The sequence below is a fragment of the Labeo rohita genome, chromosome 16 (genome assembly GCF_022985175.1).
Source record: "Labeo rohita strain BAU-BD-2019 chromosome 16, IGBB_LRoh.1.0, whole genome shotgun sequence".
NCBI lineage: Eukaryota > Metazoa > Chordata > Actinopteri > Cypriniformes > Cyprinidae > Labeo > Labeo rohita.
Window position 1 is genome coordinate 5,840,973 of NC_066884.1, and position 27,494 is coordinate 5,868,466.

General features: G+C 32.5%; 1 protein-coding gene across 2 annotated transcripts in view; it reads left to right on the forward strand.

The window, feature by feature from the left end:
• Positions 1 to 355: 355 nt before the first annotated feature.
• The window catches only part of ntrk1 (neurotrophic tyrosine kinase, receptor, type 1), a 39,410-nt gene continuing 12,271 nt past the window's right edge, over positions 356 to 27,494 (forward strand). Inside the window, exons 1-13 of one of the 2 annotated variants that reach the window (XM_051131075.1) lie at positions 356 to 923; positions 6,058 to 6,132; positions 6,234 to 6,305; positions 11,478 to 11,546; positions 11,734 to 11,885; positions 13,063 to 13,205; positions 13,480 to 13,618; positions 18,647 to 18,979; positions 19,069 to 19,086; positions 19,485 to 19,540; positions 21,027 to 21,129; positions 25,452 to 25,616; positions 25,711 to 25,841. In XM_051131075.1, coding sequence (XP_050987032.1) covers positions 745 to 923; positions 6,058 to 6,132; positions 6,234 to 6,305; positions 11,478 to 11,546; positions 11,734 to 11,885; positions 13,063 to 13,205; positions 13,480 to 13,618; positions 18,647 to 18,979; positions 19,069 to 19,086; positions 19,485 to 19,540; positions 21,027 to 21,129; positions 25,452 to 25,616; positions 25,711 to 25,841 — 1,635 coding nt within the window. In that variant the 5' untranslated portion in view covers positions 356 to 744. The remainder of the gene's footprint in view (positions 924 to 6,057; positions 6,133 to 6,233; positions 6,306 to 11,477; positions 11,547 to 11,733; positions 11,886 to 13,062; positions 13,206 to 13,479; positions 13,619 to 18,646; positions 18,980 to 19,068; positions 19,087 to 19,484; positions 19,541 to 21,026; positions 21,130 to 25,451; positions 25,617 to 25,710; positions 25,842 to 27,494) is intronic. The other variant, XM_051131076.1, reaches the window with a different exon arrangement.

The following is a 27,494-nucleotide window of genomic DNA, read 5'->3' on the forward strand; positions in this document are numbered from 1 at the left end:
GTATCTTTGTCAAATATTGTCCTATCCTAACAAACCATGCATCAATGGAAAGCTTATTTATTCAGCTTTCAGATGTACAAATCTCACTTATGACTGGTTTTGTGGTCTAGGGTCACATTTCTAATGAACCAAAATAAAACTGATACATCTGAGATCCCCAAAGTTATGAAAGAGCAGCCTCTGAGCAACATAATTTTCCTCTGATACATGCTGATACAAAATCACATCTCTTTAATATCTCACATGGCTCTCAGTGAGGTTATATGGAGTAAATGATTGATTGTAAAATGACACATTGTAAATGATTTATAAACTTTGCACAATCCTAGAAGTGGAGGGAGATGACTTTTCTAACAGGCTCAAAGTTCACCGTCAGCTCTAACAGGTGGAGCACTTCTGTCCACCTGCAGCTCACAGTCTGGCTTACCCACTCGCTTCTGCGAGTGTCACAGAGGTGTCTGGTGACCATTGCTCTCTCTCATCTCACACTCACACTCAACTAATGGACTGCTTTGCCCCTCCCCTCCGTTTCTCCATCTCGGACTGGGAGGTAGTGAGAGGAGGAGAGGAGGCAACAGCCCACCGTTCCCCTGGGCCCTGCTACACGGCTCAATAGCTCAGCTCCTGGATGGGATCATAACCCTGAGTGCTGGCCAAAGTGAAGAGTCGCTTCTCCTCACATCCAGAGTTCCTGCTGCAGGGTGGAGTTTCCATAAGGATAACAAAACTCACTCGAACCTCACCATGGCTGACCGTATGGTGGCCCCGGTTGTGGTTATGCTTCTCGTCCTGGTCGCACCAGCCCTGAGCGGATGCCCGAGCGCCTGCCGCTGCTCCTTCGCCATGCTTCAATGCCTGGAGCCGGACGGAATCACCAGCATCCCTGCGCTAGCGGCGCAGGAGAGCGAAAACGTCACTGAAATGTAAGTTGAGTTTGGTGCTAGCTTAGAAGTTCTGGGGAACTTCAACACTTGATCTTGGAAGGAGATGGAACGGGCAGCAAGTTCAATCAAAGTGATTGGCCTTCATGAATTTTCATGGAGAAATCTGGGAAATTGGATGTATAGTTTGTGCATGGTGTAGCCTAGTGGTTTTCCCAGTCAGACCATTTAAATTATCATCAGCTTTTATTGGTTTTAAAAGCATTGCAGTTCATTTGTGGAATCAGAATGTAATGCTCTGAACTTTCTCAATCCTTGAGAACTAGTCAAGTACTAGAGGAAAGGCCTGCTACTTCGTATTGCTGCTGAGCAGCTGTGTGCTGCTTCTCTTTAAGTGCTTTTAAGAGTGTCAGGTACATAATCTATTCTCGGAAATGGTGAGAAAACATCTCCACATTCATGTGTGTACAGTCAGACGGATGGCTCCCAGAGGTGCAGGACTTGAGATCAGTTTAGTGCACTTCATTCAGAATAGTGTTTATATCACTATAGCACTCATGCTTATAGTAGGAAATATAATCACTACACCTCTTACAATCATCTCATTTTCATGCCTTTTCTCTTGCCCATCCCTTCAGCGTAACCAATGCAATATTTCAATGGAAAGAAATGCTATAAAAAGCCTGAACATTGGTTAACTCTAAGTTAACTTACCATATGCAACGAAAAGCTACTGTATTATGTGTTTTTACTCTATAATATTGTGTTAAACATGTATAATGTTGTGTGGAAACTGTGATTAACCCCCTAAATTTACAGTCAGAACAATAACAAAACAATATATATGTTTTTTAAAGCAATGCAGCAATTCTTTCTTATTATGTCTGTTGGGGTGTTTTATGAAATGTACTGGCATTTAGATGTGTTTTACCTTGATTGTGTTTCTGTGGAACACAATGTGCGCTTTCCACATTAATTTATTGGTCACAGATGCTGGAAATACCATTTCTGATGAACTGTACGTCATCATGTGCCTCATATATCATTATGCTGAAGAGTTGTCCATGTTTTTTTGCGATCATGTTTTCTGGCTCTCTTGGCTGTCTGGAAGAGATGAGACATAAAAAAGGAAAAAAAAAAAATACTGTTTTGGGTTAAAATCCCAAGCTAATGTATCACGTTTTAATAAATCAAGCTTAACTTGAAACGGAAGAGATCAACATGCAGTGAGAAGCTTTTTTTGATAATAACTCCTATTGTTTCCTATGGAGAAAAAAATGAGTTTCAAGCAACATAAAGATAGACAGATATTGACAAAATGTGACTGTGGACAACAAAACCAGTTGTAAGTAGCACGGGTATATTTGTAACAATAGCCAACAATACACTGTATGGGTCAAAATTATAGATTTTTATTTTATGCCAAAATCATTAGGATATTAAGTATAGATCATGTTCCATTAACATATTTTGTAAATGTCCTACTGTAAATATACTGTAAATAATCAAAGTTTTTGATTAGTAACATACATTGTTAAGAATTTAATTTGGTACACTTTAAAGGCGATTTTCTCAATATTTACATTTTTTGCACCCTCAGATTCCAGATTTTCAAATAGTTGTATCTCAACCGAATATTGTCCTATCCTAACAAACCCAAAAAAACCCTCATGACTGGTTTTGTGGTCCAGGGTCACAAATGTTTCAGTACAATTTTATAAATGCAAATGTCAGATTTTTGCCATTTTTAGAAGTTGAATTAAAATCTACCAACTGATCAAGAATAATATTAAGCATAGTTGTATGTAAAACATATAGTTTCCAAAATGCATCCCACAATGTCTGACGTCATCATCACTGTATATTTAAGTTCTGCACAGTTGTTTTTCTCAGTACACCTGCTCAAGTGTGATTCTCTAAACTCCAGCAGAGTCTTACATTTACTACAAGCATTCAATCAATAAATGAGAATGCTCTTTCGCCACGTGTTTACACAGAACACTTTGTGCCCATAAAAAAAACGGAGCATTTCGCCGTATTAGCGAGACGGACACGGTACAGAGGAACAGTGCTTCTACCAGGGAGGAAAACAAGAGACCATTAACTTCATACCAGCGGCAGAAATACATCATTCATCATGCTGTAAATTCCATTCTGTGAATTGCTCGCGAATGCACCGCTGAAAACAATAGATGAAATATTGCCCACTCGACTCGATTCAATAAGCCAAAGCAGTTTGAGATGTCGTTCCACCTGCTCTGTAATTGCATTACGCTCTCTGGGTCAATCAGATGCTAATAAATATCTGTTTGTGCTTCTTGAACACTGAACAGAATCACAGATCAAAGGATTCCAGTAAAGGCAGTTGAAATGTCTTTAGTTATCAACATATATATTTGAAAATTACTTATGGACAAGAAGAATATAAGGCAGCACATTTACTGCACCTTAAATTGGTGGTTAATTTCACAAATGTGACCCTGGACCACAAAACCAGTCATAAGGGTCCATTTTTTTTAAAGAAAAAATGAGCTTTCCATTGATGCATGGTTTTGCCGAGATACAACTATTTGAAAATCGAGAATCTGAGGGTGCAAAAAAATCAAAATACTGAGAAAACTGCCTTTAAAGTTGTCCAAATGAAGTTCTTAGCAATGCATATTACTATTTAAAAATTAGGTTTTGATATATTTAAGGCAGGAAATTTACAAAATACCTTAATGGAACATGATCTTTACTTAATATTCTAATGATTTTTGGAATAAAAAAAACAATATGTTTTTGGCTATTGCTAGAAATATACCTGTGCTACTTAAAGGGACAGTTCACCCAAAAATTAAAATACTGTAATTAACTACTCACGCAAACCTATAAGACCTTCGTTCATCTTCGCGGAACACAAATTAAGATAATTTTGATTAAATCTGAGAGCTTTCTGACCCAACATAGACAGTAATGTATTTTCCACATTCAAGGCCCACTGGACTTTTTTAATGGCGTCTTCACTACGTTTCTGGGCCTTGAACGTGGTTGTTGTGTTGCTGTCTATGCACGGTCAGAAAACTCTTGGATTTCATCAAAAATATCTTAATTTGTGTTCCAGAGGACAGGTCTTACTGGTTTCGAATGAAAGAATTTTCATCTTTTGGTGAACTGTCCCTTTAAAGGAACACTCCACTTTTTTTTTTTTTCCAAAATAGGCTCATTGTCTAACTCCCTCTAGAGTTAAATAGTTGAGTTTTACCGTTTTCAAATTCATTCAGCCGATCTCCAGGTCTGGTGGTAGCACTTTTAGCATAGCTTAGCATAGATCATTGAATCTGATTAGACTGTTAGCATCTCGCTCAAAAATGACCAAAGAGTTTCAATATTTTTCCTGTTTAAAACTTGACTCTTCTGTAGCTACATTGTTTTTTAAGACTGACGGAAAATGAAAAGTTGCGATTTTCTAGGCTGATATGGCTAGGAACTATACTCTCATTCCGGTGTAATAATCAAGGAACTTTGCTGCCGTACCATAGGTGCAGCAGGCGCAATAATATTCCTTGATTATTACACGGAAATGAGAGTACAGTTCCTAGTCATATTGATCTAGAAAATCGCAAATTTTCATTTTTCATCCGTCTTTGTACACGATGTAACTACAGAAGAGTCAAGAGTCAACAGGAAAAATATTGAAACTCTTTGGACATTTTTGAGCGAGATGCTAACGGTCTAATCAGATTCAATGATCTATGCTAAGCTACGCTAAAAGTGCTACCGCCAGACCCGGAGATCGGCTGAATGGATTCGGAAATGGTAAAACTCAACTGTTTAACTCTAGGGGAGTTGGAAAATGAGCCTATTTTCAAAAAAAAGTGGAGTGTTCCTTTAAGACTGGTTTTGTGGTCCAGGGTCACAAATAAAAGAAAGAAATGACAAGTAACACAATGCAAAGTTTTCGACATAGAAAGAATGATATAGTATTTTCTTGCAAAACATAAGCCAATAATCTTTACAACTTTGAAAAATCATTTTTACAGCATACATATTGAATGCCTTGGTACTGGTCAATATTTTGTAATCAATCATTTGCCTGGCATTAATATACAACAAAACAAACTATTTAAAGACCATATTTCAGAATGCAGAGTAAATGCAATAATTTGCAAATGCTTGAAAACATAATACTGAATTGAATTTAATCAGATGTGCACTTCAGAATCATATGGTTTACAAAAAACATTTCTGATAGGATTTCTGTGGTTCATTTGGCTTTGTCATTGTCAAGTGCTGCTGTCAGTTGACACTGACCTACAGAATAAAATGTTCCAGATGACTACAGACTTGGTTTCACCGTGGTGCACATGGTGCACAGGCATGGCTTTGGATATTTTTTTTTTTTTATCATATGATGCATGCATATTGTCATACAGCTCTATATGGTTTGATTCACTGAGCTATTGTGGAGAAACCATTTAAACTTTTCTCTAAAAGAATCTGAGTTCTCCTTCCTGGAAGTACAAGTGCTTTTCACTGAAACTGAAAAGTAATCGATTTCAAAATACTTCACTGATGGTGCTTATGCTTCATATTAACGGCTGCAAGGGCACAGCGCTATTTCATTAAACTCAAAGACACTTGGAAGCGCACACTTCATGAGTTTTAGTGTGGAGACAAAACAAGTTTCTTCTATATGTACTAAAGTGAACATTAAATCATTTAAATATTTATTTTTATATTTAAATGCATATAAAATGAATATGCACACACAATGACTTCATTATTATGATACTTAGGTAGCTGCACTTCCATGTGTTTTATTATTTCAACAAATCAAGGTAATTCTTAATTCAGTTCAGCTCAAAAACTACTTCCATAGTGCAACATATTTAAAACTGAAAAAAAGTAAAATGGGAATTGATGAGATCATAAAAAGTGGGTGTTACATACCAAAAACGAGTCTGATGGTTGGAGAGGAAAGGAAGCTGTTTCATGACATTATCTGAAAAGGAAAGTCAGTTCAGAGATGAAGCAAGTTGAAGGATGCAAACAAAATCAAAATAAAGTGCACAATTAAATATCCTGTATCAGGAACATACAGTAAATAGTTTCATATTTGAATTAATAATTATTACTAGAGGTGCCTGTTTTATTTTAGTTGCATTCAACCTGTGCTTTCATCTTAACCCTCTAGCTACATAGAGAGTCAAGCCAACCTGGAGAACATCACAGATGTTGACCTCGCCAACTACAGAGAGCTGAAGAACCTGTAAGTAAAACACAGCCTACAAAAGATACATAAGACTCCAAAAGATGTTCAAGTAATGTAAGATTTTAATTAGACTTTGTGCATTCGTATATGTGTTTCAGGACGGTCACATATTGTGGGTTGGTGTACATCTCTGAAAATGCCTTCCAGCATAATTTCAAGCTGCAGTATGTGTGAGTGTTCCTTATATACATATATGTCTGGCCTTCCCACAATACACTTGGGTCTCAGGGCTTGTACCTGTCAATCACTTCAATCCCTCTTTCCTTCTGATGAGTGAAGCTGCATTATTGGTCTCAAGTGGTAAAAACCCAAGACACGTTTAAAGGTAGTTAGCAACCAAATCACTACTGAGGAAAACATTTCCACGTTTCACTTCCTGAAATAATTTAATTGCATTAATAGTCCTCTAATTCAAAAGGAAATCTGCAGAGATTTGTTCTTCATGATCACATCTAAGGGCGTAAGAATGTGGGGTGGACGAGACTTCATAAAATCATCTTTGCTCACAAATATTAATTTATTAATTACATGAAATGCCAGATTGGATGGACGATTTCCTGCCCAAAAACACACCAAAACTCCAACAAAAAACGTCCAAAAATGTAACTGTCAGAATAATGCGATTGAACGTTATTGCCATATCAATCAAAGTTGATAAGGACCATATTTAACTTCTTAAAACTAAATAACAGACCAAATTAGGGCAAATACATTAAAGAGGATGACCAAAGAGATTGACTGATTGGATGTAGTAGATGCACACTTGTTTTTGTTTGGTTTTGTTTGTTAACCGATTATCCTGTGCAATTTAGATGTTTGAAAACCACCAAACTGACCCCAAACCAGTCCAATTTTTTTCCCATTTCAATTTTAATCTGGCAACACTGGACGTGACATCCAGTGGTTTAATCTGACTAGCTATTTGCAATGCAACTGTGTGACAGTCCACTCAGAAATCAAAACAATTGTCATTATTTATTCACTTTCCTATCATCTAAAACCCATATGCTGTTATTTTTTTCTATGAAATTAATTATTCATGCTGTAAATGAGACTTAATAATATGGAATATATAGTAACTGGTTGGAAATGAATACAGTAATTTTAGAAAAATAACATCATTTTAGTTTGGGAATGATATGTATGGAAGCCTGTTTCAGCCACGGAAACAAGGTTATTGTGACTTCTTATCTCACAATTTTGACCTTTTTTTTTTTTTTACAGAATTGCGTAATACAAAATCACAATTCTGACTTTTTTCCTCGGAATTGCATGATATAAATTCAATTGTGAGAAATAAAGTCAGAATTGCTAGTTTATATCTCATATTTCTGTCTTATGTATTATCTGCGAGTTTATATCATGCAATTCTAACTTTATTTCTCAGAACTGTGAGTTTATATCTCACGATTCTGACTTGATTCGCAATTGTGAGTTCATATGTTACAATTCTGACTTAATAACTTGCAACTGCGAGTTTATATCATGCAATTCTGACTTTATTTCTCAGAATTGAGTTTATATCTCACAATTCTGACTTAATAACTAGCAATTGCAAGTTTATAATCACACAATTCTGACTTTATTTCCCAGAACTGAGTTTATATCAATTGTGAGAAATAAAGTCAGAATTAAGAGTTTATATCTCACATTTCTGTCTTAAAAACATGCCATTGCGAATTTATATCATGCAATTCTGACTTTATTTCCCAGAATTAAGTTTATCTCACAATTCTGACTTAACTCCCAAATGCAAGTTTATATCTCACAATTCTAACTTAATAACTTGTAATTGTGAGTTTATATCACACAATTCTGACTTTATTTGCCAGAATTGTGAGTTTATATCTCATAATTCTGACTTAACTCACAATTGTGAGTTTATATCTCATAATTCTGACTTAATAACTTGTAACTGTGAGTTTATATCACACAATTATGACTTAATAACTTTCAATTGTGAGTTTATATCATGCAATTCTGACTTTATTTGCCAAAATTGTGAGTTTATATCTAGTAATTCTGATTTAACTTCCAATTGCGAGTTTATATCTCATAATTCTGACTTAATAACTTCCAGTTGCGAGTTTATATCACGCAATGCTGACTTTGTTTCCTAGAACTGTGAGTTTATATCTCACAATTCTGACTTATCCTGCAATTGCAAGCTTATATCACATAATTCTGACTTTATTTCTCAGAATTTCAAGTTTATCTCTCACAATTCTAAGAAAAAGAGGCAGTATTGCATCATGCAATTCTAAAAAAAAGTCAGAATTGCAAGATGCAAAAACAATTGTGAGTTTTTCTCAGAATTACATGATATAAACTCATAATTGCAAGGAATAAACTCAGAATTGCTCAGACTTTATTTCTCAGAATTGTAAGGTTATATCACACGATTCTAAGAAAAAAGTCAGAATTGTGAGCTAAAAAGTCGCAATTACCTTTTTATTTATTTATTTATTTATTAATGGCGGAAACGGGCTTCCATAGATATAAGGGTAAATAATTAAAATTATATTTTTTTAAATTATTAACTTCAAATCTCTAAGCCTAAGTCTAAGCCCTTGATTTCGTGAAATTCATGTATACAACAAACCACATCATAAACCCGGGTGTAGTTATTTATCTATTTATTCATTTGTCTACAAAATTTCAAAAAACACTTTGAAAATAGTCCCCATATGGAATGCGTTCTTATATCTGTCTTCATGTATGAAGATTTATTTTTAAATCACAATGTATATATATCTCGTTACTTGATTCCTTGTAATTTTTTTCAATATAGAAGCGTAACTATTTTCAAAGCATTCTTTTTAAGGCTCAAAGATGTGGCATCTATTCCCTCCTGCAGGGAAGATTTCTAATCACGGCATCAACAAAACACTAATGACATTAGCCCGAAAGGTTGTTGACCCTTATCTCCACTATCTTGTAATCGTTATCTCTCAGTGTGTGCGACATGCCCACTGTTGTTGATGTGGGGGAAAGCGGTCACACAGGAGGGGGGAACGGGAGGGTTCTGGGGAAACATGAGAGCATATCCAGCAGTCACCTTTTACTCGCCCACTTTGGCGTATTATTGACAACTGATGCATAATAAATACACTCCACTAAGGGTCCATTATCACGCAATCAATATTTCACAGAGGGCTGCGCCGAGCACCAGATGTGTCTGTATCTCATCGTGTGGCGATGGAGATGTACAGTATGAAAAATCATAAGCGTAAACGAGTCTATCTTTAATTCGCCTGACCCGTTCGTGGCTTGGGTTCTTTAATCCACGGCCTCCCCCTCCCCTCGACGCCAGTATGAAACGGCAGCTGCTATTCTCAGACGCTTTCTCCCTACGGTAGAATCGAGCTGTAATAGATAGGCCCCGATGGCCGACCCATCTGACATGAACTTTTGGGAGTAGGGAAAACAAATATTTGAACCCTTGCTGGCCCCCATTAGCCCTGCCACAGAGAATCTATACGTGCAAATCCGTCACCGTCGACCCTAATCTCTCTATTTAGCTTTAGATTTCATCTTCCGTCTCGCAAATTCAATTAGACGGGACGACGAATATCTCAGAAACCTTGAACTGAGAAGTTTTCTGTACACAAAACCATGCAAACTATCCTTCAAACTATGTCTGCGCTCAACAGGCCTTCAAAATGTACTCGCTCGCTCTGTCAAACCTTGTCTGCAGGAAAGAGAAGAAATTCACTCAACTAATTAAGCTTGAGTCCAGTTGTCAGCCAACACAGAGAGATGCGTGCCAGTGTTATATATTATGAAATATTTTGCTGCACTGCTCAGCGAGGGTTGAGATTTATAAAACGCCTAAGCTTATAAGTATCCTTTATGTTAGTGCTGCAGACATAAAAAATACCTCAAATCATAGTACTTTTACTTGTCTAAGTGGCTGGAATGCCCCCCCAAAAAAATAAAAATAAATAATACTAATAAATAAATAAAAAAATAAAATAAAATAAATATCTAGGACAACGTCTTGCAGGTAGTGTTATTTTAGTATTATTTATATTATTAGAGTATGTAATATTATTTTGAATTGGTTGTTTTTGGAATTTTTAGTAACTTTTAATATGCTTTTGTTATTTTTTTTGTATTTCTTAAACTTAAACTTATTTTAAACTTATTTTATTTTAGTTGGTTACCAAGGCATTTTAAATTTTCATTTATTTATTTTTTTTTTTTTTCTATATATATATATATATATATACATCTTGCAAGTAGTCTTATTTTAGAATAATTTATATATTATTAGACCATTTATTATTATTTTAAATTGGTTGTTGTTTTTAGAATTTAGGTGTTAATAATTTTTTAAGTAATTATTTTTTTAGTAACTTTTAATGTGCTTTTGTGATTTTTTTTGCATTTCTATTTCCAGTAAGCTTTAATTTATTTTAGTTTATTAATTTTACATCAACTTAAACTTATTTTATTTTAGATGGTTACCAAGGCATATTAAATGTTCATTTTTTTATCTATTTTATTTTAGCTTTATTTCAATTAGCAAAAACTATTTTTAATAAAAAAAATTTTAACCACCAATTTGTTTTTATAAAATAAGGTAAAATAAATAAATAAATACAATTTTATTGGAGTATATTTTAATATATATATATATATATATATATATATATATATATATATATATAGTAACAATTTACTTGAAGCCTTTATACAATGCATTATAAAATATATTTTAATGCATTAGTTATGTCTTGAAATGTATTGTATGATTTCATGAATAACTGTAACCACATTTATAATATTTAATAATACTTATCTATTCATTGTTAGAAATTCAATTACATTAAAACACATGACAAACCACCATGTTATAATGCATTTTAACTTTGGATACAATTATTTTTGATTATATATATTGCATTTTAATGTATATTATGATATAATTTATAATGAATTATGCTTAAAGGCTTTAAGTAAAGTGTTACCGAAAATACGATTATATTTTTTCTACTTCAAAATTAGGTGTAATTCTGTGTTACTTGCTGTTTCTTTGTAACTGTTTGTTAAATTTACTAGCAATTTCTGAGCGAAATTTGTTCATATACCAATTTTTTTCTGGCATAGTATCACAGCAGCATATTTTACACCATTTTCTCTCTTCGGAAAATCTAGTTATGTGATAAAATTCCTCCAAACGGGTTAAACTCTACATTTTTTGCAACATTTTTAAAGCAAAATAGTCCTATTTATTAAGAGTCTATTTAACTATATACGTCAGAGCTCGTAGAATTGAATGCATGAGAATTTGCATCTCTCTTTGGTGTGCTTAATTCACATCTTCTCTTCTTTTACAGAAACCTGGCCTCTAATTCACTGGTGCACATCAGTTGGAGGGTGTTTCAATCAGTCCCTCTGTTGAGTCTGTGAGTTCCCCACTGCACTGAGATTTACAGATTTATTCTGCTCTGCTGGTGGTTTCAGACAGAAAATGTGAACAATTTACCTCTGTCTGAAAAGTTTAAATGATAGATCTGAGGTCCTACGCATTTATTATTTTGCTGAAAGCGTGAAATAAGCATAAGAAATGTCACCTGCCTCTCTTTCGCACAGAATCTTGAGGGACAATCCGCTCACCTGCTCATGTGACATTTACTGGCTTCAGCAGTGGCACAGAAAAAGACAAAGCGACATTGATTCTCAACAAAACTGCATGTACAATGGCAACAACATTCAGCTGGATTCATTTGAAATGGATAACTGCAGTAAGTGCATCTGGAATAAGTGTGTTATTTTACTTTCTTCTATCCCAATTTAATGTACGCAAGCCATTCATAGATTGATTTTCCAAAAACTTAGGAAAGAGCCATTGGAACATGTTTGAATTAATCATTTTTTAGGGTAAATTACATACTTTACCTTTAAGATATTGAAACAAAATTGTCATGATGGATACTTTACAGTATTACATTGTGCAATAATTTGGGGCTGCACAATTTAGTTTTTTAAAAAAAATCTCTTAAGGCTGCTTTTATTTGATCAAAAATATTTCTATAGACATTTAAAACAGTTGAGTACATTTTTTCAGGATTCTCTGATGAATAGAAAGATCCAAAGATCAGCATTTATCTGAAATAAAAAGCTTTTGTAACATTATACACTATACCATTCAAAGGCTTGGAGTCAGTATTATATATATATATATATATATATATATATATATATATATACTTTTATTTAGCAAGGATGCTTTAAATTGATCAAAAGTGATGATAAAGACATATATAAAAATATATATTTTAAATAAATGCTGTTCTTCTGAACTTTCTATTCATCAAAGAAACCTGAAAAAAATCCTACTGAGCTGTATTAATTATAATAATAATCATAAATGTTTTTGGAGCAGCAAATCAGAATATTAGAATGATTTCTTAAGGATCATGTGACTGGAGTAATGCAGCTAAAACTCAGTTTTGAAATCACAAGAATAAGTTACATTTTAAAATATATTATAATAGAAAATTGTTATTTTAAATAGTCAAAATTGTACTGTTTTTACTGTACTTTGGATCAAATAAATGCAGTCTTGGTGAGCAGAAGAGACGTCTTTAAAGCTTTTATTTAAATATTAAATAGTTATATATTTTTTTAATTAATTATTTTACTTTAATATTAAGTCATTTTGTTTTTACTTTTATTTATTTATTTATAAAAATACAGTAAAATGGTGAAATATTATTGCGTTTCAAACTGTTTTCTATATGAATATATTTTAAAATGTAATTTATTCCTGTGATGCAAAGCTGAATTTTCAGCATCATTACTCCAGTCTTCAGTGCCTCAAGATCCTTCAGAAATCATTCTAATATGTTGATTTGCTGCTTAGTTAATACTGATAATGTCCTTACAACTAAAACAGGCAAAATGTCTTGTTTTCTGAAGGTATTCCTGAGGTCATAATTCATCCATCTACACTAACCACTCAAAAAGGTGGAAATCTGACATTTACCTGTCTGGTGACCGGAGTACCAACACCGACGATCCGCTGGAGAACAGAGCATCTACAGTCCAACTGGACCCTGCAGGTACACAACACTGCTTTTAGATGAGGACGCTGTCAATCAAGTTGAAATTTTTGGAAACTGACCAATGTGATTAACCAAGTACTTGGATTTACATACTTAAATACTTAGCACTGGAACATAAAAAACATGCAATCATGAATCACTGGTATTGTAGTGTTCCTCATTTCCAAGTCACTTTGAGCAATGAATGCATGAAAAATTGGTTAAAAACGACTTTTGTTTAAATATAACTGACAATCAGTTAAATCTTGCCCACATCCATCGTTGTCCACAGCGAGGGATCTGGGGATCAAGCCTGGAGCTGATTCTCTACATGAGGAACGTGTCGTCTGGAGACAATCTGCACAACCTCACCTGTGAGGCGGAGAATCGCGCTGGAATGGGAGAAGCCGTGGTGCAGCTGGACATCGAATGTATGTGCTGAAACCTTCTGTCCTTTAATCACAGGCATTTTTTTTACACTATGTACATTGTTATTTTTCTGTGGAAAAACGAAGTAGTTTTGCTTAAATGTTTGCTAGTGCATTTTTAAACCTGAATTCAAGTGCAAATAAGCTTTTTTTTCTGCGTCTGGGTAATTAAAAAGGTAACTGTGATGTGAAGTTTAAAAAACAGCACAAAAATAGTTGCAATTGCAAGTCAAAAGTTTTTGAGCCATAAGATTTTTAATGCTTTTTTAAGACATCTGTTTTGCTCACCAAACCTGCATTTATTTGATCCAAAGTACAGCAAAGACAGTACAATTGTTAAATATTTGTACTATTTAAAATAACTCTTTTCTATTTGAATGTATGGTAAAATGTAATTAATTCCTGTGATTAAAGCTACATTTTCAGCATCATTACTCCAGTCTTCAGTGTCACAAGATTCTTCAGAAATCATTCTAATATTTGCTAATAATATTATCAATATTTAAAAGAGTTGAGTACATTTTTCAGGATTCTTTGATGAGTAGAAAGATCCAAAGATCAGCTTTTATCTGATATTTAGATTGATCAAAATGATGATAAAGACATTTATAATGTTACAAAAGATTTCTACTTCAGATAAATGCTGTTCTTCTGAACTTTCTATTCATCAAAGAAACCTGAAAAACTCTTACTCAGCTGTATTAAACATGATGATGATAATAATAATAATAATAAACGTTTTTGAGCAGCAAATCGGAATATTAGAATGATTTCTAAAGGATCATGTGACTGAAGTAATGATGCTATAATTCAGTTTTGAAATCACAGGAATAAATTACATTTTAAAATATATTCAAATAGAAAACAGTCATTTTAAAAATATTTAACAATTTTACAGCTTTTGCTTTACTTTGGATCAAATAAATGCAGGCTTGGTGAGCAGAAGAGACTTCTTTAAAGCTTTTATTTGAATTTATATTTATATATATTTTATAGAAACTATTTTACTATTTTACTAATTTAATATTTAGTAATTTTGTTGTTCTTTTGGTACTTTTATCTTTTTCTGTTTTAACATTACTAGAGTCAGTGTTATTTTTTTTTACGTGATACTATCATAGATTTTCTTAATATTTTCAAGCAGTTTTTTTTTCTATTTTTATTTGAAAGTTTTAGTATTTTTTCCTTGTACTTTTATTAGTTGTTTAATGGCTGTTTTTATTTTTAAAATTCATTTTAATTTTTAGTTATTTTAAAACATCAAGTTAAACTAAAATTAAAAAAAAAAAAAAAAAAAGTGGTGCCTTGCAACTAGCTGAAAGTGTTTTTTATTTTATTTTATTTTATTTTAGCTTAGGTTTTTTTTTGTTAATATTTATTAAGAAAAATGCTTTTTTTGTGTTTTATTTTTATTGAACTATAATAACCCCATTAAGTTTCATTTATTTTAGTTGTACTTGAATTTTAGTTTAAAATTATTAATTTAATTTTAAATGTATTTTAGTTAGCTGTCAAGGCAACATTTCTAATTTTCATTTAAAGTTTTTCATCCAATTTTTATATTTTATTTAGGCTTTAAAAAAGCTTAAAAATGATTTAATAGTTTTAGTAATGGACAATAACCCTATTTAGGTTTCATTTATTTCAGTTTTAGTTGTACTTGAATTTTACTTTATTATTAATTTAATTTTAAATGTATTTTAGTTAGCTGTCAAGACAACATTTTTCATTTTCATTTAAAGTTTTTCATCCAATTTTTATATTTTATTCAAGCTTTAAAACAGCTTAAAAATGTTTTAATAGTTTTAGTTATGGATAATAACCCTATTTAGGTTTCGTTTATTTCAGTTTCATTTGTACTTGAATTTTAGTTTATTATTAATTTAATTTTAAATGTATTTTAGTTAGCTGTCAAGGCAACATTTCTAATTTTCATTTAAAGTTTTTCATCCAATATTTATATTTTATTTAAACTTTAAAAAAGCTTACAAATGTTTTAATAGTTTTAGTAATGGATAATAATCCTGCTCTTGCCAGCAAGCAAGATTTTCCATCGAAAATCCTCCCATATGACCGGACTCCACACCACAGCAATTATCACTGTTTATCACCTCCTCTTCAGAAAGAAGAAAAACAGTGCTTGACTTCAGACAAATGTATAGCCATCAGGGGAGCGATAATGACTGTCAGGAAAATGGGATGATAACCGTCTTCAGATCTTGTTTGTTCTCTACTAATGGATTTCTCTCCCCCATAGTCCGGAAATATAATTGTGAGGACTGATTGGCAGATAGCAAGTGTGCTAGATGCCAGTCTATCAGAATCATGTGACGGGTGGACAACGGCTCGTCAAAGGCCGCTGCTTAATTAGCTCGTAAATTAGCAGGCCGGTTACAGCAACGTGCTCGCAAAATCCCGCAGCACGCTCAAGCATAAATCCGATCCAAAACCTCTTTTATTAAACCCAGATGCCAATCGATAATATAATTCCCCAGCGTTAGTAATGGCCCCAGCATACTGTACTTACTGCTAACTGTAGCTCCAAGATGATGAAATTCACCTACGGCTATCTACTTTAACCGCAACCTGGTGGTTCAATTATTTAATTCCTTTTGATTACCACAATTAGCGGAGTTCACAGATGGCTCTCGATCTCAGCCGAACTCGACCGTTAACGTGGGGTCGGTGTAACGAGGACGGTTTTTAAGCGTGAACTCTAGGCCATGACACAAATGACTGCGATTCTCCGTGCGAAGCACTTTCCGCAGGCAGGGTCACGGGTTAAGAGCAGTGAAATGGTTATGAGGCAGAGAGCGGGCCGTGCGCATCAGCATGTTCTCCCGGCTAAAAGAACCATTTCCTGCATCCCACCTTCAGCAGGCTCTCAAGTGCCTCTTGTGGTTAGGTCCCCTAAACAGACAGGAATTTATTATTTATAACAGGTCAACAGGTTTACTGTAGAGATGGAGCACATTGATTCGTGGAAAAAATTATGACGGATGTGCCGGTCATTTGAGCTATTCTGATGAACAGGTACTGCATATAGAAAAGCATTAGCCATATAAGAACATTAGATGAACTTTTTTAATTGAGCGTGAATGCCAAAGGTTTTAACTTTATGCAGATGAGCAGTGACTACCAATAGGAATGCAGGCAACTGCCTGATACAGTTAGAACAGCAGTTGGATAAAAGCAAAAAAAAAAAAATCACAAATTAACACACCATGTTTTAAAGCACAGTGTGAAAGATATTCTTTAAATATTAAATAAATATTCTTTTCTATAATAAATGTAAAAATTATTTATTTATTAGTTATTATTTTTTATATTTTTTTCAATTATGGAAATTAAAAAAGGGAGATTTTTTTATTTTCACAGAAATTTTGCAACCCTAGTTGTTATTGTTAAAATTAATCTAGTATAGATTTCAAAGTATATATTCAATCATTATTTGTTATCAGTATTTGTTATCATTAGTATTATTGTTATTATTATTATCATCGTCAACATCATCATCAGTATTAATAGTATATATTTTAAACTATATTTTTGTATTTTAAAGCCTATTTAAAAATAGTATTTAATATTATTATTATTATTACAGTATATATTTTAAAGTATATTTTTAAACAATACAGAGCTGATTTCAAAATAGTATATGAATAATAATAATAATAATAATAATAATAATAATAATAATAATAATAATAATGCTAATAATAAAAATAATAATAACAACAATAAATGCTGTTTTTTAAAATCAACTTCAAAATACATGGTTTAAATCTGAAAAAAAAGCTTATAATAAGAGTAGGAACCTCTTGACAGTTGATTAGATTGTCAAATATATAAAGGCTGTTGCACATTTTAAAGAAATAAAAAATACAATAAAATAAAATAAAATAAATAGTAAAAAGTGAGACACTAAAATACACACAAAAATCACAAATAAAGTTATAGTTATTCATTAAATATTCTTATATAATAACTAAAGTTAATTAAACTACTTTAAAATAATAAGAATAATAATTTCAAAATATAATTTTTTAAAAAATATGAAGTTAATATTTTTTTTTTAGAAAATATTTGTAATATTATTTTTTATATGTATGCACACACAGCAATGCTATTGATTTATTATATTCTTATTTTATAACAAAATGAAATTAAAATACTCAAACAATAATAATAATAATAATTTCAAAATATTATTTTTGAAGCCTCCTTAAAAATATTTTAAAAGTTAATAAAAAGTTAAATAATGAGATAATAAGAAAGTTAATAATTCTATTATTTAATAATAAAATGATGATGATAATAATAATAATAACAACAACAGCAGTATTTCTTTTTATTCATATATGCACACAGAGCTCTGCTATTGTTTAAGTTTCATTAAAATACTTTATTAATAATAATAATAACAATAATAATAATTTCAAAATATCATTTTTGAAGTTTCCTGAAAATGTTACAAAATATAAAGTTAATAAAATATATTATGATAATAAAAAAGTTAATAATTCTGTTCTTTAATAATAAAATAATGATAACAACAACAACAACAACAACACAAATTTAAATTATTTTATGCATATATGCACACACAGCTCTGCTATTGTTTTATCATATTCTTACATAATAACTAAACTAAAGTTCATTAAAATACTTTAATAATAATAATAATAATAATAATAATTTTCAAAATATCATTTTTGAAGTCTCTTTAAAATGTTAAAAATATAAAGTTAATAAAAATATAATAAAATAGTAAAAAAACACAAATTTAAATTCTTTTATGCATATATGCACACAGCCCTGCTATCGTTTTATTATATTGCACACACAACTCTCTTAATGCTGAATTGCTCTTCACGAGTGTTCACTAAAATCTGTCACTATCCCATTACATGAATCAAGATGATATCAAAAGTAACCTAAATCTCAAAATAGGCTGAAACAATTAAATATCCAATATCAGTTTATGTCTCACTGCACACGTGTGTGAACTTATTCCCCATATGTGTTTAGTTCCAGTGCGGATCTTGTTTCTAAAAGACCCAGAGTCACAACATCACTGGTGTTTCCCATTCGCTGTGGACAGCAATCCTCCCGCCACCATCAAATGGCTGTACAACAACACGCCTCTCATCGAAACACGCTACGCCTACACCGAACTGATCCGAGACGCGGCCGACGGCTCCGTTCAACACGGCTGCCTGTTCCTCAACAAGCCAACGCACCTCAACAACGGCAACTACACGCTCATCGTGGAGAATAAACTGGGTAGAGACCAGGCGACGGCAAACGGGAAGTTCATGGACAATCCTTTTGACCCCTTAGACCCGGAGGGCATCATTCCTGGTGAGTATACATCAATGCAAAAACATGTAATTCATCAGCTGTGTGGAACATTGACTAATTTATTGTTATAATCTCTCTCCACATGCAAGTTCTTGCCGATGACCCAAGTAAGTTCCTCTAAATCAAATGTTCTAAATACTCATTGATCTCATTCACGGCGCACACTTTGTCAGTATATTTGTCTTGTTTTCCAGTACAAATATCTAAACATTCCTAAATCGAGTTGACTATGGGCAAAATGACTAATTAAAATGAAATAAATTCAATAGGAGAATACGATTATTTTTTTCTCACTTAATTTTGATATGTTTTTCAGATAACAAGACTATCTTAAGTTATTTTGCTTATCAAGTAAATGTATCTTGACTTAAGAATCTTTATATATTTGTATAATAAAATGACAATCTTAATATTTTTGTCTTGCTATAAGACAAATAGTTTAAGTAAGAATGTAATTTTTTGCAGTGTTCATAAAGTAACTTTTTATTAAATGTTTTAACATTAGCAGCTCCCACTAACCAGTCAACAGAGACGGTTAAAATGGAGAACAGAGTGTTTGCGGTAAGAGATGTGTCATATATGATGAACAACGTATTATTTTTTATATTGTTTTATAACTGTTATCTTTGGAAGCCTGTTTGCGCCACTGAATAAAAAATAAAAAAGGTTATTGGAACTTTTCATCTCACAATTCTGACTTTTTTCTTAGAATTGCATGATACAAACTCACAATTCAGACTTTTTTTTTTCTATAATTTGCGTGAAACTCACAGTCGTGATAAATAAAGTCAGTATTGCGAGAAAACAAGAAAAACTTTTTTCTCAGATTGTCTAATATAAACTCACAATCACGATAAAGTCAGAATTGCAAGATATAAACTCACAATTATGACTTTTTTCTCAGACTGCATGATATAAACCCACAATCGCGATAAATATAGTCAGAATTGCGAGATAAAAACTATTTTCTCAGAATTGCATGATATAAACTCACAATTGCTAGTTGTTAAGTCAGAATTGAAGATATAAACTTACAATTTTGACGTTTTTCTCAGAGTTGTGTGATATAAACACAATTGCGATAAAAAGTCATAACTGCAAGAAAAACGAGAAAATTTTTTTTTGCGATAAAGTCAGAATTGCGAGATAAAAACGAGATAAAAATTTCTCAGAATTGCATGATGTAAACACAATCGCGATTAAAAAGTCCGAATTGTGAGATAAAAACGAGATAAAAAAATTTTCTCAGAATGTATGATATAAACTCACAATCGCGATAAAGTCAGAATTGCGAGATAAAAAAGAGATTAAAAAAATTCTTGGAATTGCATGATATAAACAATCGCGATTCAAAAGTCAGAATCGAGAGATAAAAACGAGATAAAAACTTTTTTCTCAGAATCGCATGATATAAACTCACAATTGCGAGTTATAAAGTCAGAATTGCGAGATTTAAACTCACAATTCTGACTTTTTTCTCAGAATTTTGTGATACAAACTCACAATTGCTAGTTATTAAGTCTGAATTGCAAGATAAAAACTCACGATTCTGACTTTTTTCTCAGAATTGCGTAATATAAACACAGTTTGGTGTTATAAAGTCTGACTTTTTGTCACAAATGCAAGTTTGTATCTCACAATTTGGATTTTCTTTTCTCGCAAATCAAACTTTTTTTTCTCAAAATTCTGACTTTTTTTCTCAGAACTGTGAGATATAAACAGGGGAAGAAAAAGACTGATATGTTCTCAGAATTGCGAGTTCACATCCCACAATTCCTACTTAATATAAGCAATTTTGAGAAAAAAAAAATCACAACTGCGAATTATAAAGTCACAATTCTGCGAAAAAAAGTCAGAATTGTCAGTTTATGTCTCGCAATTCTGACTTTATATTACGCAGTTCTGAGAACCGTGAGACGTAAACTGGCAATTGTGAGAAAAGAAAAACTGAAATGTGAGATAAAAAGTCGCAATTACCTTTTTACATTTTTTATTCAGTAGCGGAAATGGCTTCAGTAGTTATCACTGTAATTTTGCACATTCATAGGTGTCAGTACCGGTGGGTCTCGCTGTGTTTGCGTGCACATTTCTGGTCATCATGGTTGTCGTCATCAATAAATGTGGACAGCACTCCAAGTTTGGCATCCACCGTAAGTTCTACTTCTACATATAGGCTTAAATGTCAACATGAAATCAAAATTTTGGTATTTGCTTTCTTAATGCATGTTATTCCTAATAATGCTTTTTTTGGTCTTCTTAACCTTGCTCCATACTGCTCTGAAACAACTTTCCTTTTCAGCTGAAGTTACAAAACCCCATTTTGACAAGTAACATCCACTTTTCAAATCAAATTAATTCTTAGCGGACACAATCAATCCTCACAAACATTTTTTTTCTCATTAAACATCCTGTTCAGCACAGAAACGCAACAGATTATGAATGCAAAATGAGTTGTGATTAAGATTTCATATTTCTAAAGTCCATATCACAGAAAGTCAGTTTCACTTGACAGTATGCGAGTCCAACTTGAAAAAGGAAATGTTCGCAAAATGTGACCCTGGACCACAAAACCGGTGTTAAGTAGCACGGGAATATTTGTAGCAATAGCCAAAAATACATTGTATGAGTCAAAATTGATTCTTTTATGCCAAAAATCATGAGGATATTATGTAAAAATCATGTTCCATTAAGATATTTTGTAAATTTCCTACCATAAATATATCAAAACTTAATTTTTGATTAGTAATATGCATCGCTAAGAACATATTTAGACAAATTTAAAGGTGATTTTCTCATTATTTACATTTCTTTGTACTCTCAGATTACAGATTTTTAAATAGTTGTATCTCAGATAAATATTGTCATATAATAACAAAACGTACATCAGTTGAAAGCTTATTTTCAATTTCTAAAAATGTACCCTTAAGACTAGTTTTGTGGTCCAGGGTCACGAGTAACAGTTCAAAACAGCAACAAAATCTGACATGAACAACATGACGCATATTGTGCATGTTGCTTTTCAAACTTGCTCTGCACTGCTCTAAAACATCTTTCCTTTCAGCTGATGTTACAAATCCAAATGTCCTCCCACCAGATATCAAATTTGGCATGTAACGGCATGTAATTAAATGGCTGGTTCATCCAAAAATGAAAATACTGTCATTAATTTCTCACCCTCATGTCGTTCCAAACTCGTAAGACCTTAGTTCATTATTACTTTTTTTACGTATTACTGGTTGAAGTAGTAGTCATAGACATGTGATCTAAACATATCAGCCACTATCTGTAGGATAAAACTGCTTTGTTAGGCTACTGATATGACTGACTTTATTTCTTTTTAATGTATCAAAAGTACGACAATTTATCTTCAAATCATAGTTGGACGCCTCAACATTTCTTCAAAGTCCAGATCAATTTGCAGTTAATCAGAAGACTAAATCAGTCTCAAATGAAGACGCTGTGGTCTTTCATGGGAAAGAGAACTATCGCAAACAAATGCGTCGCGAAAACAAACCAGGTGCAACTCACGCAACATGGAAGAAGTTAGTGTTAAATGAAAGCCGGAGACAGCACAATCACAGTCCATGCCAAAATGACTTTCTCCATTATTATTTTGGAATCTGAATGAGTTCCACAGGAGGCATTGTGTTGCTTTTAAGTAAGGCACAAAAAGGCAGCGAAATACAGTCTCTTCTAAGCTGTAACTTTGTACAGTGTCAGCCTAACAGCTCGGCAAAGTGCTGCCAGGTCTTAATTACAGCATGCAAAGTAAATAGCATCGGGAGCCCCAGCCGCGAGCGAGCCATTAAAGAAGAGTGATGGAGCCAGGCTTTTCAGGTCCACTCGCTCCGCTCACAAAGTGCCTAAGTGGACCTGATTGCCTCCCTCCCCTCTCGCCCTCTATTCCCCGCGTTCCTCTTCTCTGCCCAGTCTGGGGTCTCTGCGGTTATAGCTTGAGTGGGTTTTGTGATTTGAAGGAGAAGCTTTTGCGTCTAATTCTGCTTTCTAAAAACCAGAGTGATTTGCTTCGGCTCAAGTAAACATTCGGACAGATATCTGTTTTGGAGATGCTGTTTTGTATATGCATTTTCTTGTCAGTTCTAAACAACATATAACAAGGCACTACTTCTCACACTTAGGGTTCCAGATTTGAACAAACTCCTAGCCTCAAGTATTAAATTACACGATGTAATCATTTGCGCCACATGATACCTCAAAACTCGCTGCTTGTTGAGGAAAGTTGTAATACTACTTTTTCAAAGCAGGGAATTTCAATTTCAGAGATGCCAGAAACCACCAAATACTATTCATCTTTGTGTAATGTTTTCATTTATAAAGACCCAATGTATATTGTGAAAAATGTATGGTAACACTTTAGTATAGGGAACAATTCTCACTATTAACTAGTTGCTTATTCATAACATACTGGCTATTTATTTGTACTTATAAAGCATATATTCTGCATGATCATATTCTATATCCCTAACCCTACCCAATACCTAAACTTAACAACTACCTTACTAACTACTAATAAGCAGCAAATTAGTAGTTTATTGAGGCAAAAGTCACAGTTAATGGTTTGTTACCTTAAAATAAAGTGTGACCAAATTTCTATTATAAATACACAAATGCATTTATTCATTTATACATTTAATTAAAATTATTTTTATTTTAATGTTATGTCAAATTGATTTTGGTTTGTTTATTTATTTATTATTAATATTTTTTATGTTTTTTCTAATCTTTTCCACACTCCCTTGGGTCCCAGGTTAAAACCACTGTTCTATCAACATTTCGCTAACGTTCCCATTAAGTTATAAAAACATAATTTCTGAATTCTTCTTTTTTAATTTTTTCTTGGTTATGCAAATCTTAAAGGGATAGTTTACTTAAAAATGAAAATTCTGTCATCATTACTCACCCTACAACAGCTGACGGTGACCATTGGCCTCCACAGTATTTTTCCATACTATGGAAGTCAATGGCTACCGTCAACTGTGTGGTTACCAACATTCTTCAAAATATCTTCTTTTGTGTTCAACAGAAGAATGAAACTCATACAGGTTTGGAACAAGAAGAGAGAGAGTAAATGATGACAGAATTTTTATTTTTGGGTAAACTACCCTTGTAAAGAAACATTCATTTTAGAATTTTTCACACATTATTGGAATGTTACTTTTGAATGTTCTCTGGACATTCTAAATTTTTTTTTTTTTTCTGAGAACATTTTCTATTATAAATACGAATAAATGCTTTTGTTCATTTATAAATTTAATCACAATTATTTTTATTTTAATGTTATGTCAAATTGACTTTGTTTTGTTTTATTTATTTTTTATAAACATTAAATTTACATTTAAACCGGCAATTAAAATGTGTGAAAAAAAAAAAAAAAAAACATTCTGAGAACATATTTTAAAGACAATTAACTTTAAATTAACATTCTATAAGTGTTTCTGAAAGAACGTTTGGGAGAACCTTGACAGAACATTAGCCAAATTTCTAAAAAACAACTACATAACAATGCCCAAATCTAGTTATTTGATCACCTACACTGTAAAAATTGTGAATTTAACGGTAAAAGACTTATGGTTAAAACCTGTTAAATGGTTAACGGTAAGTTCCCCTACTATATAAGGTGAAAAACTATATTGAACATTGCATGTAATTTTAAGGTAGCATACAGTTTTCAGAAGTGAAAAAGAACGTAAAATTTACATTGAATAACTGTAAATTGACATTCCTAGAATTCCCTGCCTTAAATTTCAAATTTAATGTTTATTTGTTGAAATAACTATGTTTCTCCTTAGTTTTTTCTTATTAGTTGGGTTACATACATTAGGGTCTAATGTAATTAAATTGTTTATTGCTATGTTTAGTGTTTGTATGAATGACACTGTGCACCTTTTATATACATTAGTATTTAAAAGCTGCTTGTGATGGACTACGGTTCATCATGTGATTTTCTAATCACAACCTGCTTTTGGTAGTTATCAGTGTATTACAAAGGTACAAAACAGATTTCAGTACTTCAATAGGTTACTATATTAACATTATATCATTAATGAAATTACAGTATTTAAATGTAAATTTAAGTTAAAACCATAAAACCTAAAATGTTGCTACAGTATTTTTTACGGTTAAAATTCCGGCAACCACAGCTGCTGTTTTTTACCGTAAATTTTACGGATTTTTTACAGTGTAGACCACTTTAAGTGACCAACTTAACAGTTAACGGCTGTGAAAATGTTACACGTGACTGGCTAAAAATATACAAGGAAATTAGAGAGAATGTAATGTCTATTATGTTGTCAAACCATACACAGGAAGCTTTGTAGAGCACTTCAGATGACTCAGTGATTGCCAATAAGTTGATTAACCTAACATGGGTCAGGATATAGATGTGAAGAAAGGAAAAGAATATGCCAAACCGGAGCTGCTTGAGAACCACTTCCTATCTGTGTGCCCACAGGTTCATCTGTTCTAGGCACGGAGGATGATTTGGCCGTATCTCTCCGCTTCATGAACTTTGGTGCAAGTCCTCCGTCTTCAGATGACGGCACGCTGGATTCTGGTTTGTCCAGCTTTGTAGAGAACCCGCAGTACTTCTGTGGCATCATCAAAGATAAAGACATGTGTGAGTGTCTTACAATTCAACAATATCACACAAGTTTTCAGCTTGCTGATTCAATTTGTACTAAATGTGGTGAAAACTTCTTTGTATTTTGCAGGTGTTCAGCACATTAAAAGAAAAGACATTGTTTTGAAGTGGGAACTGGGTGAGGGAGCTTTTGGCAAGGTTTACCTGGCGGAATGTGCCAATCTCTGTCCTGACACTGACAAGATGCTGGTTGCTATCAAGGTCTGCGATCATGCTTTATGTTATCAGCTCTTAACATTTGTGTAGATAAGCATTATGTAATGTTTTTTAAGGAAATTTACTTTTATGTTCCAGAAAAGATATTCCATTTTTTTTTTACAGAATATTACTTTTTTTTCTTCACACTAAAAATGCTTTTATTACAGAAATTCTAGAGCTAACACATATGCACCACCACACATTTGTTTAAGACTGATGGTATACAATGCAAAACATTACTGATTTTCAACCAATTCTGATTCCTTCAAGTCTGTCACAAGTCATGTTCACAATTCTAGCAAATATTGACATTAGCTAGCTAGTTAAACAAGCAAAATTTGCAACAACATTCAAAACAACCACAGAAAACTTACATTTGCAAATCGAAGAAAATAAATAGTTTTAAAAATGAAATGCATTAAAATATAAATATTGGATAATTAAAATAAAAAAGAAAGAAATACTGAAATGACTAAAACTGAAATATACATTAAAGCTAAACAGATATAAAAAAAAAAAACACTAAAAAGGACAAATGCACATAACAAAATTACTAAAATCTAAACAAATAAAAATTATAACTGAAATATACAAATAAAAATTCCAAATATTAGTAAATACTATAATAGTACAGTTGAGGTCAAAACTTTACAAGTTTACAAAATCTGCAAAATGTTAATTATTTTACCAAAATAGGAGGGATCATACAAAATGCTTGTTATTTTTTATTTAGTATTGACCTGAATAAGATATTTCACATACAAGATGTTTACATATAGTCCACAGGAGAAAATATTAATTGAATTTATAAAAATGACCCCATGACCCCGTGATTCTTAATACTGTGTTGTTACCTGAATGATCCACAGCTGTGTTTTCTTGTTTAGTGATAGTTGTTCATGAGTCCCTTGTTTGTCCTGAACAGTTAAACTGCCTGCTGTTCTTCAGAAAAATCTTTCAGGTCCCACAAATTCTTTGGTTTTTCAGCATTTTTGTGTATTTGAACCCTTTCCAACAATGACTGTATGATTTTGAGATCAATCTTTTCACCCTGAGGACAACTGAGGAACTCATATGCAACTATTACAGAAGGTTCAAATCCTAACTGATGCGCCACCAGGAAAAACAATGCAAAAAACGTCAGGAGAGTAAACTTTTGAACAGAATGAAGATGTGTACATTTTTCTTATTGTGCCTAAATATCATATGTTTTTCAAAATGTTTGCCCTTCAGAAACTACAGAAGATAATTACATGTTTACCTTGATCTTCAAATTCAAAATATTTTTACCCCCCAGCTCTTAATGAAAACCTTCTGTAATAGTTGTCTTCCCTCAGTCCCTCAGTTGTCTTCAGTGTGAAAAGATGAATCCCAAAATCATACAGTCACTGTTGGAAATGGTTTAAATACACAAAAATGCTGAAAAACCAAAGAATTTGTGGGACCTGACGGATTTTTCTGAAGAACATCGGGCAGTACTGATCTTGTTTAGGCCAGTACTAACTAAAAAATAACAAGCATTTTGTATGATCCCTACTATTGTGGTAAAATTAACATTTTGCAGATTCTGCAAGGTGTATGTAAACTTTTGACCTTAACACTGTTGCAAAGCATTAAACCAGAGCTGAGTGCCATTTAGAACTGAACTGAGAAATT